General features: G+C 55.6%; 1 protein-coding gene across 1 annotated transcript in view; it reads right to left on the reverse strand.

Moving 5' to 3' along the window:
* TOGARAM2 (TOG array regulator of axonemal microtubules 2) overlaps positions 1 to 18,677 on the reverse strand; it is a 37,440-nt gene extending 18,763 nt beyond the window's left edge. The window contains 16 exon segments of the mRNA XM_067703864.1: positions 274 to 432; positions 2,399 to 2,634; positions 3,418 to 3,523; positions 4,177 to 4,327; positions 5,091 to 5,130; positions 6,520 to 6,644; positions 6,871 to 7,048; positions 9,497 to 9,663; positions 12,636 to 12,682; positions 14,929 to 15,119; positions 15,822 to 15,949; positions 15,952 to 16,023; positions 16,640 to 16,921; positions 17,022 to 17,088; positions 18,330 to 18,469; positions 18,641 to 18,677. Coding sequence (XP_067559965.1) covers positions 274 to 432; positions 2,399 to 2,634; positions 3,418 to 3,523; positions 4,177 to 4,327; positions 5,091 to 5,130; positions 6,520 to 6,644; positions 6,871 to 7,048; positions 9,497 to 9,663; positions 12,636 to 12,682; positions 14,929 to 15,119; positions 15,822 to 15,949; positions 15,952 to 16,023; positions 16,640 to 16,921; positions 17,022 to 17,088; positions 18,330 to 18,469; positions 18,641 to 18,677 — 2,126 coding nt within the window.
* Positions 18,678 to 18,972: the final 295 nt, after the last annotated feature.

Genomic DNA, 18,972 nt, shown 5'->3' on the forward strand with positions numbered 1-18,972 from the left:
GGCTGGGACAGGAACTAGAGCAAGATTGCAATGGCTAGAGAGGGAGTGGAAGGTGAGAAAGGGGAGCCAGGGGCGGGGGGTAGCGGCCATTCCCTGAGCGGGCCCGGCTGTGGCGCTGTGGAGAGGTGGGACGACAGCTGCAGGGAAAGGACACAGCTTCGTCCACCGGCTGTCCTTCCGAGTGGCCCCGGGGAAGCTGAGCGACTTGGGCCTGGGCCCTCGAGGCTGGCTGGTTGCCTTGTCTGCCCTGGGCTGGCCCTGGCCCCGCATTACCTGGTGTCCTGGTTGGAGTCCTGGGCCAGCCTCGCCAGGTTGTGCACCAGCATGTCTGTGCTCTCTCTGGTGCCTGAGAGAAGCCTCTCGGCGCCTATCTGCTCCAGAACGACCGAGAGGTGCTCGGCAGTGCACTTCCAGACTAAGGGGTTTCGGTGGCTGAAAGGAAACACAATCACGGACAAGGGCCCAGCCAAGGGATGCGGTGTGTGGGTCCCCAGCCTGGCACACACGGACCTACAGCTGTGCATCCATGTTTCAGGCCGCAGTGGGCTCCAAATTTGGTCCCGAGCAGACTAAAGGGAATCTTCAAGGAAAGAGCATACCTTCCTGACACTGGAACTAAGGATGATGACAGGGTGGACTGAGCACGTGAAGACACGTGACGTCACCAGACGCACTGTGTGCCTGCCCATCCCCGTTCCTTCCTGAGCTCCTGTCCTCCCTTTGCCTAAATGATGCACTTCCCCACATTTTCTCCACTTAGAATAACCTACTTGTGCCTTCTGAGGTCTCCAGGCAGAAGTAGTGCTCCCTGGGGGTGGCAGTGTCCTTGTCCCCTGGGAAGTACAGGGGTACCCGCATGGCTTCCTCTCAGTCGAATCCCCCATGCCCCACTGGTGCCAGGCACATGCCAACCCTTCAGCGCTTCGTGGGAGCTTCCTGCACATTCACTGAGCTGAATTGAGACGGGGCCGGGGGGATAGGAGACTGATGGATGATTTTAGGGAGAACCTGAAATCTTACAGGAGGAACCCATCAGGATGTCACCTCTTTATTTCTCACCCCATTCAATGTGGATTCAATGTGCCCACAGTCCATGAGGTGACACTGGCCCTGGGGTCCGTCCCAGTGGAACACAAAGGGAGGCTTCTGGGCTCTCCCTACTCAGTTTGGTCCAGGGACCAGCATCATTAGCACCTGAATCAGAATCAGCATTTTAGCCAGACCCCCGGGCATTCAAATGCACAGCCCTGTACCAGGCTCCCCTGGTTCTTGCGGACCACCGTCAACTGTCTCAGTTTGCTGCGAGCACAGCCTCCCTGCCAGGCACCATACTGAGCACCTTCAAACCAGCGTCACCTCAACTCTGTAAGCTACTCCTGTCATCATCTTGCAGGGGAGGAAGCGGCGGCATGGGGAGGAATCCAGAGATAAGTACAATTCATTTCTCCCGAGTTAACAGTAGCCACGGAGGGCATTCAATAGATGTGAGGTGGAGGCAGCTGCTGCTCTAAGTGCTCTTTCCTGAATCAATTCCTTTACTCCTCACAACAGTATTAGCAGTGGGTTGGCCAAAAAGTTAGTTCGGGTTTCGCCCTATGATGTTACGGCAACACCCGAACGAACTTTTTGGCCAACCCAATATTATTCCCCTTTTACAGATGAGGAAACCAAGGCATGGGGAAGTTTAGTAACAATCCAGGATGTGAACCCAGGCAACATGGCTCGGGGGCCTGCAGGCAAAGGCCTCTTGGCTGCTCCAACACGCCCTGGGTTCTACCCGAAAGGCCACCCTGCGTAAGGGTCGGTGTCGTAACTGGCTTGCTGGGGTTGAGAGCTGTTTCACCCTGTGGGAGAAAGGGCTTGGGAAATGCTTTTGGTTTTGCTGCTGTGTTTGGTTTTTACATGAAGAGAAAGCAGATCTGGCTGCAGAAATGCTCCAGTGGCTGCCAGCCCCCTCCTCCACCCCAGAAGGCCAAGCGGTACCAGCTGGAGGAGGTCTTGTGCCTTGTTCTCCTCGTGGCCCAGATTTCATCAGAAGGAAGCACCCCTCCCCTGAGACAGTGGCAGGGGCTCCTCAGGCACAGGCCAAAGGCTGCCTCTGCCGCCCCGTCTCTGGGGACATTACCACAGCCACTACGGGCTCCACAGTGTTGAGCAGACAATAGAACCTGTCCCTTCCCAGCTGGGACCCGGGGCTGCACTGAGCTCCCCTCGTTACCCACACGCTGGTCCAGGAGAGGTGGGAGAGAAGCCCACCAGGGAACAGGGGTCTTCCTCGCCCAGGAAAGTACGTGAGGTGCCTGCGCCATCTCCCTGCTCCTCCCTCACCCCAGCGCCTCTTCCCCTTTGCATCACCTTCCCAGGCCACCGCCCCCCCAGACAACAGGCCCCCACATACTAGATGCCCGCCGAGGTGACGGCCACCAGGGAGCAGGTGGGGGTCACGTGCTGCACCATGGCCCCCAGGGACCGGCTGGGCGCCCTCTGGATGAACTTGCTGGTGTTTCCCATCTTCTGGAGCAGGCAGCGGGCGATCTCTTCAGCCTCCTGGTCCATATTCTTCTTCAAGGCCCGGAAGAGTTCTCCCAGGGTGCTGATGGCTACGTGGGACACCTTGGAGCAGAGGTTGGTGACCTTGGAGAGAGATGGGAGGGGGACCCTGCCAGGCTGCTGGGCCCTGCCAAGGGCTCCAGCACATACGAAGAAGGAACCCTGCACCACCCTCCCACAGACTTCACCCTCACCCGGGCCTAGGCCTCGCCAGGCTAGAAACGGAAACCCTGCAGCTGCTCTGGGCACAACAGTCCCGTTTTAAAGAAACACTGTTACTGTTGCTATCATCATAATTATCAATTCTATTATTATCATTATCATCTGAAATTTGTGCAACACTTAGTCTTGAAAACACAATTATTTAATTGGACCTTCACAGGCTCCCCACTGGAACAGTCTGTTCCCAAGGGCATGGGTCATGGCCTCCACTTGTGATACGATACATTTTACTGCCCCTCTGAGCCCAGCCTAGGCCAAGTTCTAGCCCCATAGGAGAAAGAATTTGGGAAATGTTACAACTGCCCAGAAGTTAGAGATCTGGCCCAGAACACTCCATCCCTCCTGAGGCGTCCTAAGTACAGAGGACAATGCAGGGCTATGACAAATGGGCACATAAGATGCTGATTGTTTCAATACCCAGAGATTAGAAATAAGGGAACCCCAGGCCTCAGCTTTCCAATCTGAGAAATGGGTGGCTAGCTCCTGCTTCAGTGGCTGAGGGCTGAGAAATAGGCAGGGATGCCCATGTTGCAGGGAGCCGTGGGCACCTCCATGGCTGCTGTGTGACCCACACTGAGCAACACCACCAGGGAAAGGGGACTGGCTGGGGGTCAAGCGGAGTACACAGGACACAGGAGGCCTCACCTCTCCAGTCACAGCCAAGGACACGTCGTGCAGCCTCCCAGCGAGGACCTCCGAGTGACAGGCCGCCAGGCGCTGGATGCTCACCAGGCCCTTCTCCTTCATCTGCCTGAGAAGCAAGTCCAGGCCCGTCACAGGCAGTGGGCATGGAAGGAGCCCCTTCCCTGTGCAGACCAGGGCATGCCCATCACCACACCTCCACTGCAGTGCGGAGGGATTCAATGGCCTCGGCGGCAGGGTGTCCTGGTGTAACCCCCAGGCTGAAATCCTAACCATCCCGTGCAAGCCATTCTACGGGGCCCGGGGCCCATCCCCACCCAGGATGGAAGCCCACCCCAGAGCCCGGGCCTACGCCAGACACAAAGCCAGCACCTGCAAGAGAAGGCACTTGCACGTGAGGACTGAAGACGAGGAGGCCTTCCTGCAAAGGTTCTGGACCCCAAGTCATCGCTCTGCTCGCAACTAAGACTGTGTGTGGGAGGAACACGGGAGCAGAATGAACTCGACTTAGAAAAATGAAGGGCTGTGACCTTCCTCAGGCCCCCACGACAGCGCCACGGAGTCAGATCGTACTTTCTAGGGCTGGCTCTGGTGCACTGCATGGGGCAGGCGCAGGTGGCCAGACCCACAGGCACTCCCCCTCACGCCTCCTCCAGGGGACAATGCTTCCTTCTGATGAAATCTGGGCCACGAGGAGAGCCACGAGGGCCTGCAGAGGGGGAGGGGGGGGCGGCGGCCGGAGCACAGGGAGTGTTTCCTCACCAGTCGCTGCGGTCCAGGCACTGCAGGGCATCCACCAGCCCCAGCTCTGCGTTCGAGAAAGGCCTTAGCTCCTTAAAAGCCCGAAGGTCCGTCTCCTCCTCTTCTTCCCACTCAGGAGACCCCAAAGTAAGCACCGCAGGTAAGGAGTGAGCTGCACTCACAGAGAAGGAAAGGAGCAGGCGGGTGTTACCCAGCAGACCCGCGACCCGCACAGCGCCGAGCCCACCTTAGGGGGGCACGCAGGGAGAAGGGAGCCGTGAGGGTGAGAAGCCAGGGCCTGGGCTGCACTCCCTGGGGAGCCACAGAGATCACCGAACTCCTACCCCTGGTTGACAGTTTCTACCCCTACCACCGCCCATCTGATTATTATAAACAAGCTGGCCTGTGATAGGCTCTTGATGTCATGTGACCAAGCCCACCGCGCTGGTGACACACCCAGAATCCCGCCCTGTCTGTGGCTCGAGGTGAGGCCAGCAAGTCTGTCAAGGAATGACTCCCCTGCTCTCACCTCATCCCCACCCAGGAGCCCGTGTTACGGCTTCTCCTCCTCCTTCCCTCCGACTCTCCATCCTTTTGTGAAGCCACCCAAGACAGGGAAGTGGCCCAAAGGCAGCCGGCGGGAGGAAGCAGGAGACAGTGAAGGCACCGACGAGACGATTAGCTGACACTTGAGTGGTCAAGATGTGGCCACACTTGCAGGGACTGACAATAAGCAGGGATGTTGTTTAAAAATCAGATCACGTTTCCTAGGCTCTCCTTCCTTGGGGACAGATGCCAGAATCATAAAATTCTAGAACAGGAAGGACGTTTGGAGGTTTCCATCTGGTCCAATGCTCCAATCAGAGAGCTGAGGCACCAGAAGCCCACAGAGGCTGGGGACGCCCACAGTGCCTCAGTTCCTCCATCAACAGAGCCTGAACTGGAATCCAGAGCTCTCACTTCCTGCCTAGTTTTCTTCAGAGGTTCGTCTTTACATGACTTTCCCTATGGCCTATCTAGGAGGTCCTGAGTAAATCTGAATCGGGGCAGTCCTTTATTTAAAACCAAGAAAAAAAAGAACTCGTTCCTGGATTCTCCTCTCAGCTTTGCCATTGGATCAAGATTCATTTGCCAAAGATTCATTAGCCATAGTCCCTATGGGCCACCATCACCTTGAGAGACCTTGGGTGACCTTGAGTCTCTGTTGTCTATAAAATGAGTGGCTTAGGTTAGATAGCTCAATATTTCCCAAGTGTCAACCATTCAGTTACCAATTTCATGATTTTTTTGCTATATCTCTAAATTACTTTTACTTTATTTATATGGTACTTTTCTTCAAATCAACCCACTTTTCAAATCCTAAATAAGTTTATTTTAAAGGGAAATTTATGTCACTACCATAATTGGTAAATGATTAGTTGTCATGGTATACGATAAATATGGACAGTAAAAGAACATTATAAACTCAAGCTGTAAAAGGACAGTCAGCGTCTGATGTCTCAAGCTGGGAGAAGGATCTCTTTGTTTAAAAAGGAGATTCACAAGTCTTAGAGAGGTGCTAAAAACTAGCACCAGATTAAGACTTTCTACTTGATGGAATCAAAAGGATAGAAAGAGAATAGAAAAGGGAGGTCAGTCAATATTATTTCTAGCACAAAAATGATGCTCTATTCTACCAACAATGTCCACATTTAAAGAAACTCTGAACCAGGTTGGTTGTTTTCAAATGTTCTTTACTAGCAAAATCTTTTCAAATGAAATCCCGCATGGAGCCCCAGTATTCAAAAAGGGGAGACAAAATAGACACTCCTCTGGTAGAATGGGGACAGGGCCTCCCCTTGTCCCTTGGCACCTTCCTGAGTGTCCCCATAGAACCTTCAGCTCCTCAGATCCCAGTCTGTCACCAGCCCTGTCCAGCCCTGACATTTTATGAGGCAACAAGCAAGAACCCAGGGTCTTCCCAGACCCCTTTTTTCCTCTTCCTGGTGTTTCCAGCTACTCCCATGGAGGCTGCTTCCAGCATCTGTGGTCCCGGTGCACTGGTGAGTCCTCTAGGACATGTCACGCAGGCTGGGCACACCTGTCCAGCCATCCACAATTCCCGTTACAACGCCCTGGGTCCCCAGCCTGGCCCCCAGATACTTCTGACTTCCAGACACTGTTCCTGTCTCTGGCAAGGTGACCACCCCAGGCTGCCCCCTCCTCCGACATGGGTAACTGGCAGAAGCAGAGCAGCAGAAGTCACCCTTGCCACACCCCAAAGCACCCCAAGACAGTGTAGCGAGGGGGACACGTGCCCCCCCAGCCAGTTGGTCTAGGTCCCGCCTGAAGCACGGCAGGCAAAGCTGAGTTCCTGCTTCTGACAGGGATGCTGGGCAGTGAGGCCCTGTCGGCCCGCTTCCTCAGGATGACGCCAGTGTTGTTTCTGCAGGGCCTGCTCAGCCCAGTGGGCACAGAGAGGGTCCCACTGCCCCGGAGGGTAAGGAGGCCTGTGGAGGCAGAGAAAGTCCGAGGACAGAGCTGGTCCTGCCTGTCCCCCGGCCCCAGAGCCCCCCTTTGGAAATGGGCCCATCAGTGAGCTACAAGACAGCAGACATGGCTCCCTGTCCAGTCTCAGGACGGAGAGGGTGGGAGGCGTGGACAGCCTCTCTTTTGGCCCAGGTGTCGGCCAAGAAGCCTCCCCAGCCTGAGGGGGCCTTCCCAAGCACCCAGTACCTTCCTTCATTAAGGTCCTCCGGGAGCCCAGGCTCTGGGAAGCGAGCTCCCTCCCCCTCTCCCTCTCCCGCTCCTTCACTCTCTGGACCAACTCCATCTCCTTCATCTGCTTCAGCTGCATCTTCTCCTGGGCAGACCTGGCTACGGTGACCTGGATCCGGTACACGATCAAGGCAAACTCCATCGCGCTGGAGACCCAAGTGTGCTTTCTATACCTTCTTCATTCCATCAGCAGGAATGTGAGTGGCTCCTGTGTGCTGATTGCTGCTCCGAGAATGAACAAAAGGTCAAAGGCCTTGCTCCCCATGAGCCACATGGAGTGGGCAGATGACGGCAAACAGACAGCCTCTAGTATCAGGCAACATGCACCGGAAGGCAAGTAAGGGACACAGGGTGACGGGGCTTCTGTTTCGGGTAGGGAGACCCAGAGGGACTCTCAGAGGCGGTGAAATTGAAGCAGAGACATAAATGAAATGAAGCAGGGAGCAGGCCCTGAGGCTGACGTGCGCTGGGCGTGGCTGGGAGTGCTGAGGCAGGAGCACCCTGAGTCAGAGGAGAGGCAGGACACAGGTGGGGCCGGAGGGATGGGGCCGGAGTCACAGCGCACTGGGCCCTGTGGTCCATGGTGGGGGCTTGGGCTTTTCCTCCGGAGGACACAGCAAGCCACTGGAGGTTCTGAGCAGAAGAGTGACATGATCTGATTCTTTTTTTTTCTTTTTCTTTTTCTTTGGCTGGATGGGGGGTATTCTCTAAGTGTTGTTTTTAATAACTTTTTATTTTGAAATAATTTAAGACTCACGAGAAGTTGCAAAAATAGAACAAGGGGTTCCCATGAGGTGGGACTTGGACTAGGATAGCAGGAATGAAGATGGTAGAATGGCTAGATTCTGGACATGTTTCAAAAGTAGAGCCCACAGCTTTGGCTGATATATGAGGTGTGGGATGAGAGAGAAAGACAGGAGGCAGGGATGGGCCCAAGATTTGGGGCCGGAGCAGCTGGAAGGCTGGAGTTGCCTTTTACTGCCATTCATGGAGAGGGGACATGGGGAAAAGGAGGGGGTAACTCCTTTTTTTTGCGGGGGTAACTGTTCAACAGTTAAGCCTTGGACGAGGTAAGTTTGAGATATAATTAGAGACCTAAATGGAGACGTCGAGTATCAGTTCTATATAAACATAGTTATATAATTTAACAGCTACTGGAGACTGGGGAAAGTCTGGGCTGGAGAGGGAGACTTGGGAGTCCTCAGCATAGAGGTGGTACCTAATGCCATGGGCTGGATCAAACCACAGGGGCCCGTATAAATAGATAAGATGCTAGAGGTCTGAGCCCTGGGGGCTCCAGTACGTAGAGGTCAGGAAGACAAGGAGGCACCAGCAAAGAAGGACCAGGAAGGAGCTAATTTTGATGTAGTCAGACAAGCAAGAAAGAAGCCATCCCTCATCTCCGTCCCTCAGTGGGGAATTCAAGAAGGATGAGCCACAAAAGCTGGCGATGGGTCAAGCTGGAAGAGCACTGAGATGTGTTGCACATGGGAAGGTGGCCTCATTGATGCCTCAATGGGGGCAGTTTCAACGGGGCTGGTGGGGACTAAGCCCCACTGGCCTGCACTCAGGAGAGGACGAGTAGAGACACAAGGCAATATTTTTCTTTGGTTTGGTTTGGTTTTAAGATGAGAGAGGAAACAGAGAGCTAGGATGCTGGTGGGAATGATCCCGTTTCAAGGAGAACATTGTTGATGCAGGAGAAGGACAAGTGCTGGAGCTGGAATATTGGATGGATTGAGCTAGAACAGTAGGAGAAGGTGGTGAGTGAGTGGGGTGCTTGAGGTTGAGAAGTGACGGTGGTGAAGTTGTTTGCAGTGCCAACGTCTACAGTATGACCATGGGAGTGAGCGGCTAAGGTGGGGTGGAGGATGAGATCATTTCATGGCCCTGAATTGTTCTTCCTTTGTCTCACGGTCCGTCACCCTCGCTGGAGTGGGAGGATGTGGTGCCTGGACCTTACCAGCATCTCTGGATCCCATAGTATATGCATACAGCAGGCTTTCAGGGTATGTTCATTGCACTCTTATATCTCTGTTTCAAATGATGACCATAACAGTGACTCTCCACGTTTCACTAAATTCATCCAGACGAGAATCTGGATGAATCATCTGGATCAAGGTCACCTTAGAAGTCCAAGTTATTTGTCAGCCTGACAGGCACGGGCCTTTGGCTGATCTGCCTCTGAGTCAGCTGCCTCTGGGTTGCTATTTTGGGTGTTGGTTCAAATTACTAGGCTTGGTTCACCTAAGCCCCTCTGCACTCTCCCCCACATCCTACTTGCTTCTGAACCATGTGTGACCTCCTTCTGCCCTCCCTTCTTCCCTCATCCCCACCCCTCAGTTTCCCACTGTACTCTTCCCTTCACCTCCATCCTTCTCCTCTCTTCTTTCTCTTCTTTTCTCCAGCCTTCACCCCAAACCCATCTATAGGTTCTGGCCTCAAGTACTAGGGGCAGCTGCCTCGGGGCTCTTCCTTGCTTTCCTCAAGCTGGTCCCACACTTACATATTTCAGAAACATGTGTGTGTTCAGCCAGTGGTCCACTCTGACCCCAGCTTCCTCTTCCCGTCGCTTTCCAGGTACCTTGGTGCCACTCTCCTTCTGGTCCTCTTCTTTTAGCAAGGGCTGGCTTTCTTTGGCGTGGCTGAAGGAGAAGGCTGTCAGAATAGGAGCAGACTGAGAGGAAGGCAGGGCAGGCTTCTCAGGGGCAGCAGACCTGTCTCTGACGGGCAGGACCAAAGGTTTTGGCTCTGAGGAGTAGAGAACAAGAATGGAGCTGAGGACGCCCAGCACCCAGGAGCAGCAGCCATCCCTTTGGGGCTGAGGCTCTATGGCCCTGTGGTTGGTGTGACATTTTCCTGCCTAAGCCCCTCACCCTCGGTTCTTCTGCCCAATGCTTCCTTGCTGGAGAAAGACACAGGTTAAATTTACTCTACAGGGTGGCACTGGCACGTATAGAACAGGCTGCCCAAGGACCAACACCCTCCTCCTTTCATCCCTCTATCCATTCATTCAACTAGTATTGCACACCTTATTCTAAGACTGGGGGTGGGGGGGGGTGCGGGGAGGGAGGAGGGAGGAGGCTGGGCAGGAAATAGGGGAAGATCGGTTATCTAAGAGTTTTAAGATATTTCCTGAGAATGTAAGTCTGTTTTAACTGGGAGGTGTGTACTTCAGAAAAAGGAAAAATAAAATGAGCCCACTGACTGTTATATACCACCATGCTCCTATCTGAGTCTATGACACAGAGTGAAGGGCCCAGAGAGCTAATGCCAGCCCAGGGCTCTCATTTTACAGACAGGAAAGCTGAGACCCAGTGACCTTCAGGTGCTCTTACAATTATAAAATACAAATTCATTTCCAAAGGACATCAAATCCATAGTATCTCTTTGTCATTCTATATTTTCCCAATTAATGGCTTCAAAGAGCACATTTCTGGTAATAGAGGCAGTGTGCGGGTAGGTTCATTAGTTTTCTCTCTTTTTTTTTTTTTTAAATTTATTTATTTATTTATTTTTGGCTGCGTTGGGTCTTCGTTTCTGTGCGAGGGCTTTCTCCAGTTGTGGTGGGCGAGCGGGGGCCATGCTTCATCGCGGTGCGCAGGCCTCTCACTGTCGCGGCCTCTCCCACTGTGGAGCACAGGCTCCAGATGCGCAGGGTCAGTAGTTGTGGCTCACGGGCTCTAGAGCGCAGGCTCAGTAGTCATGGCGCACGGGCTTAGTTGCTCCGCGGCATGTGGTATCTTCCTGGCCCAGGGCTCGAACCCGTGTCCCCTGCACTGGCAGGTGGACTCTCAACCACTGCGCCACCAGGGAAGACCCCATTTGTTTTCTTTTAATGAAAGAAATGTTAACCAGGTTCTCCTGCTCACAAAGTTTGGAGTTCACTGTCCTTGAGTGAACTTGCAAATCAGGGGTCCTCTGGAATTGGGGTCACCATCTGGGGCTGCCTGAGGCTGAAAAGGGTATGTTTTTTTCTTTTCTTTTTTTAATATTTATTTATTTATTTGGCCACATCTGGTCTTAGTTGCAGCACGCGGGATCTTCCTTGTGGCACATGGGCTTCTCTCTAGTTGTGGTGCGCGGGCTCAGTAGTTGCGATGCAAGGGCTCTCTAGTTGTGGCACGTGGGCTCCAGAGCACATGGGCTCAGTAGTTGTGGCACGTGGGCTTAGTTGCCCCGCGACATGTGGGATCTTAGTTCCCTGACCAGGGATCAAGCCCGTGTCCCTGCATTGGAAGGCGGATTCTTAACCACTGGACCACCAGGGAAGCCCCAGAAAGGGTGTGTTGAGTCTGGGGGTCCGGCAGGGCTCCTGGGTCACCCCAGATCTCTGCCTGGCTCACACCTTCTGCCAAAGATCCCTCCTGGGAGAAGGATCCAGGGCCGAGGGAGAGGAGGGGCGAAGCCTCCATCTGCCCAGAAGTAAGGTAGGACCGAGGGTACAGGTGTCCAGGTGCCAGCTGACCGGGGCAGGGACTGCGGAAAAGCCACAAGATTGGGGGAAGCCCTCAGCTTCCAACAATACCACGTGAGCCCCTACTACGTGCCAGACGTGGTCCCCAAATTGGGCAATGTTGTTCCCAGCCGACAGCTGCAGGGTCAGAGAGCCCCTTAAGGACTTTGCCACATTGTAGCCCCTTCTCACCTATGCCTCCAAGAGACACCCTAGAAAGCCTTGTCCAAGCAGCCTGGCCCCTGCCCGCTGGGGACCTGGTTCTCAAGCAGCAAGCTGGTGAGGTGGACAAGGGCGTCGCTACAGGCTCGTGTCCCCTGGCCCAAAGCCCCGCTCCAGGGCTCTCAGGGTCGCTCTTAAGGGACACTGGGTGCCGGTGTGCGCCACCAGACTGCCCCAGCTACCCCGCAGCAGCCCAGCCGGGGAGAGGGGGAGGGGCAGTCACCACAGAGGTTTCTGTGCCAGGCCTGCCCCTCAGGCGCCGCTGAGCATCTTAACCCTGGGGCCTCTTGGGCAGCAGCCTCCCCCTGGGCAACTGACCCACCTGCTGAGCTGATTACAGAGTAAGCTGCTGGGAAGCTACACAAGAGTCCACTCCCTCCTGCCCGTCCGCACAGCAGCCGCCTCTAGCCCCCCATCGCCTGCGGCCCAGGCTCAGGGTGCTCCGCCCAGATCCCCTCCCCCAACCTTCCATCCTCTCCACAAACTAGGTCATCAGACTGGAGAGCCTCCCTGGGCCTCGGCCACCTGCCTCACTGCCAGCCCGGGTTCGCTCTATTCCTCTGATGCTGAAACCTTCCGGGATGGGCTGACTAAGGCATTGTGGGATGTGGTTTAATTTCTCACTCTGTCTGGAGAGGAATCCTCTATTCACTTAGAACCGCGCAGGGGCAGCAGACACACGATGGGTCAGAAGCGCCAGCTTTGGAGCCGTGAGGACCTGCGTGCAAATGCATCAAGACTGCTTTCTGTGCCCTGAGGCCAGGGAGAAGGTCCAGCTTCAGTTCAACCCCTTCCTCTGTCAAATGGGGACAGCGCCGTCTCTCTCAGCTGGGTGTTCGTGAAGCGACTTGCGCTGGTGGAGGGCGGCACAGAGCTGGGGCCACCGTCCGTGGCACCAGGGTGGCTTCTGCTTTCCCGTCTGTGAAATGAGGGGCTTGAGTCTGACAGCACCCAGGTCTCCTCTGGCCCTAATTCTGATCCCATGATCCAGCCAAGGAACCAGAGAGTCAAAAAACACATGGGGGTGTGCACGGCGAGTACATACCCAGAGATCCGGGGGTCTTCTCCCAAGGTCCACCCTCCCGAACCAATCTTAAAAGAATGGGGGAGAAAAAAACACCCATGAGAGATGGCAAGCAAGAGCTCCTGCTGTGAGGAGCCCAGGCTAGCTCAGGAGGGGGCAAGGGCCGAGGGAGCCATGGGTGGTCCTGTAAAGAGGCTCCTGGCCAGGGCTTCGAAGCCGCAGGAGATGCAGCCCCTTCCGCAAACTTGAGGGCAGGCTGACCGGCAGGCCAGGCCAGGCCAGCCTCAGTATCCAGACACAGCTCCGAGCCCTATTTTCCAGAGGCACAGCCCATCCATTCCCCGGGAAGCCACCTCCACATGAAACTGCTCAGTCCAAAAGGGAGCCCCGTGCCCTGCTCTGTCCGCAGGAGAGCGGCTGCCGCAGATGAGGATAAATCTCCTTCCAGCTCAGAGCAGACTGAGTTCAAGTCCTCCGAACAGCCCCCACTCCAGGAGAGCTCGGCGATCCCCCCACCCTTGCCCCTCAGGGTCTAGAGGGACTGACCCCCTTTGCTGCTGATGGGAAATCACCACTGTTTTGTAACAGAGGTTCAATTCCAAACTAAGCACAGGAAAGGAGGATGGGGCATTCCCGGCACTGGTTTTAGCGGGAATACAGCATCACTAAGACAGATGGCAATCCCTGCCTTCACGGGGCTTACATTCCCGTGAAGGCCAGCTATACATCACCCAACATGGATTTTCCTCTTCTCACGGGGAAATGCACAGACAGCAGAACCCCCTGGGGGGCTGACAGGGTCACAAGCCACAACGCAAGGACTGGAACACAACATCCTGTGCTCTGGCCTCAGAGGATTCACTCAGCGGAATGACCCGGGCCGGGGTGGCTAGAAGGCAGGCAGTAGGAGAGCCCATTTCAGTGCCTGCCCAGATCCAGGGGCCCCTATCCGAGGGGTCTGTGGAGGTCAGGGGACCCGAGGTCTACAGGAGGGGCAGAGCTTCAGGGTGGGCCTGGACCAGTAAGACTCAGAGTTGCTCCCTGGAACTCGCACAGCCTCTTGGGTCAGGACCTACATGGAGGGGTTGTGTGTTTTGCAGCCAGTAGGCAAACACCCCAGGGCACCCAGCCTAGGGAGCCCCTCCGCTGCGTCTTCACTACGGAACCCCCCACTGCCCAGGAGCACTAACAGGTTTGGGGGGCAGAGGTGGAGCTGGGCAATCCCTGTGGTTGCCCCTGGCTGTCTTGTTGGGCTTTGCTTTCACCTGGCACGATGCCTGACACAGAGTGGTGCTCCATAGCTTTTAAGTGAGCACATGGATGCATGGCTGGACGGGAGGATGGATGAAATGGAAATGGAGTCTCCCTCCCAGCCATTTGTTAGCCTCACAGAGGCAATGGAGAGAAATCCACGTCACAACCAGACAGCAAATGGGCAGATACTTATTATGTGACTAATCCATGGCCAGGACCAAGCTTGACACCATGGGAGCCACAGAGATTTCCAGATATGGCCCCTGCCTTGTAGTGCTCCAAGTTAAAGAATAGAAATGAGGTTTAAATAAACGTGGAGCAAATCAGTGGGCGGGAGGTAGTCAGGCAGTGCACAGGCTGGATGCCTGTGGACAGTGCTGAGAAGGCGCTTCCCTTCCCCACTTGAGAGAAATAGGTACAGCCGACCCCAGATAAAGCGCACGCTCTCGCCCTCTCTCTCTCTCTCTCTCACATACACACACAGTCACTCCAGCAGTCTGGCCTGACCACAGGGATGTCTTTGGCCATGTGGAGAGCACCCTCTGTCCCACTTACCAGCCATAAGTCCAGATTCATTACAACACAGAGATCCTCTACGCACTGATTCCCAGCCTTTTGGGGGTATGAAGACCCCTTTTTAAGTTCAAAAGTTTTGTGGACTCCCCCCCCATATACACAGACACGATAACACTTGTATTTTTAGTGTCCATTAATTAAGAAAATATCAATACGTCGTCACAAACAGCTACCATGAATTCAATAGAGCTTTAAAATAATTTGTATTTTATTCATCACTGCAGCCACCACACACACCAGGACACTGGTAGAAGACAGAGGCCGACTCATTGTTAATTAAGCCCATACACCCCTCCCGCTGGAGTCAAGGGTGAGAGCTGTGACAACCCCAGGTCTGAGGCTCACAGTGGAGGACCTTGCCCCTCACACGCCCAGCCCCTAGAGTTCTGCCCTGGCATGGAGGCTTAGCCATAGGGAGCCCAAGAGGATCTTGGGGGGTAGAGGAGAGAGGGCTGCAAGGTACTTTTGACTTAGCGCTGCTTACCGTGTGGTGGCAGGCCTCAGGCCCATGAGGATGTCCTGGCCTGGAGGCAAGAGGCTGGGAAGGGAGCCAGGCGTGCAGGAGGAGGTCCCGGCGGGCACCCTGTCCTTTGGGATGGACGAGATCACAATGCCCGCCAGGGACTTGTGCATCTTCTCGCCACTGCAGTGCAGGTACTGCTGGGACACCTGCGCCTGGGAGCGGAGTTGGAGGAGGGGTCTGGTCCATGAAACATTCCATCTGGATGCTCACCTCGCAGGCAGTCCCTTCTATCAGCAGCCACCTGGGCAGAAGTGCTGGCAAGTATCCTCTTTCCAGCCACACAACCCTGGGACCCCAGGTTCATTGTTTCCTTACCATTTTAGGCAAGAAGGGAATCCCCTCATTCCTACTCCAACCCCTTTTGTTATTATTATTATTTGTTTTTCTGTTCTCATTTCAGAAAATCCTAGAACGTCAGGGCCGAAAGGGATCCTCAAAAACATCTGGTCCAATTCCCTCTTTTTAGTGCAAACTGGGGCCCAGGGAGGGGAGTGACTTGCCCAAGGTCACACAACCAGTGAGGGGCAGAGTGAAAACCAGAACCCAGATCCCCGGAGTCCCAGCCCAGCATTCTGTCCCCTCTGCCACAGTTCCTTACCAAAAATGAGGAGGGCCAGAAGCATGAGGAATTCTGGAACATTTATATCAGAGATGGCTTGGGAACCACCAAGTGTAAGACAGGTGGTCACACAGCCTCTGCTCAGGAGGACTGGGCTCAGTACCTCTGGGGCAACTCCCAAGCCAGAGAAGACACCTCCAGAGAAGCTCAGGGCTTGGGAACAGGGGTTGGTAAAGGATAGAAAGAAAAACAGAAGGGCAGGGAAGCAAGACTCAGAGCAGTCCAACCGCCTTACCTCCTGGGCACCGGGTCTCAGTTCCTGGGGTCCCTGATGGCTCCTGGATGGGTCCAGGCCTTTGTCCTTGGTTCCGCTGGCCTCCGGGGTGGTGGGGAGGCTCTGGATGGGAGTCATCGGCCTGGGCACCTCTGAGAGGCAGCCCGGGGAATGGCGGTCCTCAGGGGAACTCCTTTGGGGGCTCCCCCAGGATCCAGAGAGGCTGTAGGGGCTGGGGACAGGGAGTAGGTTAGTCCCAGGAGTGCGGGGAATGGGGTTAATTGAGATGCTGGCAACAGGGCTTTATGTCCTGGGGCAGCTGAGATGGAGAGATGAGGGTGCAGATCCGCCCCCAGCTCTACCCGCACCACTAGACTCTGCTGAGTGTCCTTTCCCACGCCTGTAAAATTTGGTAGAAAGTGTCAATCAAAGTTACCTATTTAAAATTCAGAGGCAGGTTGGGTAGAAAGGGAAACAAAATCAGTACTGAATTAGGAGTGAGGACAACAGGTTCTAGTCCTTGCGGCCATCTGAAAACCACTGGGTGGCGTTAAGCATAGCCCGTGGAAGTGAAAGAAGAATATAGTCAGATTCGTGTTCAAAAAGAATTCTTCTGCAGCGAAGCCTAGAAGACTAGAATTCCTCTGCAGCGAGGGTGAGAATGGGGAGGCAGGTCGGGAGCTACCGCAGAGGCCCCGGTGGGAGACGGCGTTCCAGGGAGGAGGTGGAGGGTGTAGAGAGAGGGTGCTTGGCGGGTGCCGCCTGACTAGCCCAGCTGCCAGCTGGACACCTGCTGGTCCTCACAGCCCAGGTGGCAGGTGGACAGGCCCAGGGCTCACCTCGGGGAGATGCTGCCAAGCCCTCCAAGAACCTCCTTGTCTTGAGCTTGTCCTTAATCTGAGTGGTGTCCCGGGCCACACGGTTGGCCTCCGACTCCAGCGAAGGAAGTGGCCCCAGGGGCTGGGGGCCCAGTGACAGGGCCCCAGGCTTCCTGGGATGGCCATTCCTGGCCTGCCAGCCCTTCAGGGAAGCACCCAGCTTGAGGCTGCCAGGCTCCCCACATCCACTCAAGAGCTGCGACGGCTTCTCTAGCAGGACGCTCAGCACTGGCCGGAGGGAGGCTGAGGGAAGCAGAGACCAGAGCTGCGGTGCTAGAGGAGCCCAGGTCCTGAAGCCAGGGACCACAGCCCTGCCTTTCCGGGGTTCCTAGAAGAGCCCCACTTCCCTGTTCCTGCGGGTCCCCTCCGTACAACTCCATCCCCTGAGGCACAGGATTGAAAGGACCCACCTAAAACCAAAGGGCATTTTCAGTAGGGACCAAAGTAAAAATAATACCTGCCAGTAGCTTGAGGACACAGCTGGGCATCTAAACACACCCATCTCCTCCCTCCAGGACGAGGCCCAAGCTCTGCTCCGTGGTCACTGGCCCTGACTGGGCAGCTGTCAGGTGGAATCCCCCATCTCTGCCCAAAGGCCCCAGAGAGGCTGCCCTGGGCACTTGAAGGTCATTTGATGTGACCAAGTCACTAGGCCCAGTCCCCCAGTCTCATCTTTTCCAAAAGTCTTTGGGCTGGAGTCACTGCTTCCCCCCGGGAGTGTCCAGCACTGGTCCAAGAGATGCTCCCACAGTACACGGCCAGCGGAGCCAGAACTTTGCCGGGGGACAGAAACATAGGGAGAGCGGCATCTTAGAGTCCACTGAGGCCAGGACTGAGGACAGACTGCCCCGGGCTCTCTGCAGCCTGTCCCCCAAAGCAGAGCCTGGCCCTCAGGTGGGGGCTTGCCATCCCAATTCCAGCCAGCCAGGGCACCATGATCCCCACCAGAGCCCAGTCTTCCCCACCCTCTCGGCCTGACTTCTACCCCCAGCTTGGCTCCAAACCCCTCCCCCAATTACACCTTCTCAGCCTCCTTCACGGGCTCCCCAGGTGCCCTGCCCTGAGCACCGCGGCCTGTTTCCTGAACTGCTCAGGCATTCCCGATTCTCCACACTCCTCCCAAGGGGTCTCCAGGCCCCTGCTCCAAGCCCTCCAGGGAGAAGTGGCCCTCCACCTCACAAGCACGCATTCTCTCCAGGGCAGGACCTCTGATCCCCTCACTCTGCAGAGGAGACTGAGGCCCACACAGCTGGCTCCCAGTGGCAGCGCCAGGCCTGGGACCCAGTCTCCCGCCACACAGCTGGCCACACTGTTCCCACTCTCCTGTCCTGTCAGCTGAGGAAACGGGGCCAGCCGGTGCTCCTGGAGGCCCCACTCCTGTATCCCCTGCCCATCTCCATCTTCCCACCACAGAAGACCACGCTCAGCCCCTCGGCCAGCCCACCAGCTCGAGAGTGGAGGCAAAGCTCAGGCTGAGGAGGCCATAGTCAGGCCAGGGAGGCCCCTGACGGACGGCTGAGCAGGGAGGGCCCACAGACAGCCTGGCCCGGATGGAAAAGCCCGGCAGCCCAGCTACATCCCCCAGGCGGAGCCCCTGGGAGTACCCGAGGAAGATCCCCACCCCCTCATGACTTCCCTAGGTGCCCCTTACCTGGGGGGACAGCGTCACGGGTGCCCGTGCCCTGGGCGGAGAAGGCACCTGGGAGGTGGTCTGCAGGGAGCAGCTACTTTCTGGGCCGTGAGTACGATCCTCAGGTATCCAGAGGGCCCCAACCTGTAGCATCCAGGGACCTATGATGGGGAGAGGCAGAAAGGAGTCAGTACAAACCACAAACGCTTTTTATACCACTTCGCGGGAAGCCCGCCAGGAGTTAAAGCATTCTTACAGTGAAGAAATCTGCCACTAAACCAAAGGACGCTTCTTTTATAACATTTGGACTCTCTTGGACGCTTCAAAATTACCAAGTCCCCGGGCTGCATGACTGTAGGCCGAGTTCATTGTGAAGAGTGTCCATGAAACCCATGAACCCGCCTTTGCTCTTGGACAACTCAGGGTCTTGGGGAAGGTGGAGTTTATCAAGGGGGAGTCTGACACTTTGTTTCCCCATCAGTTGCTACTTTCCTCATCGCTCTGCCAGCTGCCCTGGAAGCTCATGCTGAGTGTCAAGCTTTGTGACCCCTCTTATCACGCAGGTACGCGGTAGGGCCTCCCCGGAGGCCAGCTCTCCAGTTTTCTCTCAGGTGCGCCAGTCTCCATCTGTACCAGGCTCCTGGCCCTTGTTCTCACTTTGCTG

The sequence above is a fragment of the Pseudorca crassidens genome, chromosome 14 (assembly GCF_039906515.1).
Source record: "Pseudorca crassidens isolate mPseCra1 chromosome 14, mPseCra1.hap1, whole genome shotgun sequence".
In the NCBI taxonomy this organism is placed as follows: Eukaryota; Metazoa; Chordata; class Mammalia; order Artiodactyla; family Delphinidae; genus Pseudorca; species Pseudorca crassidens.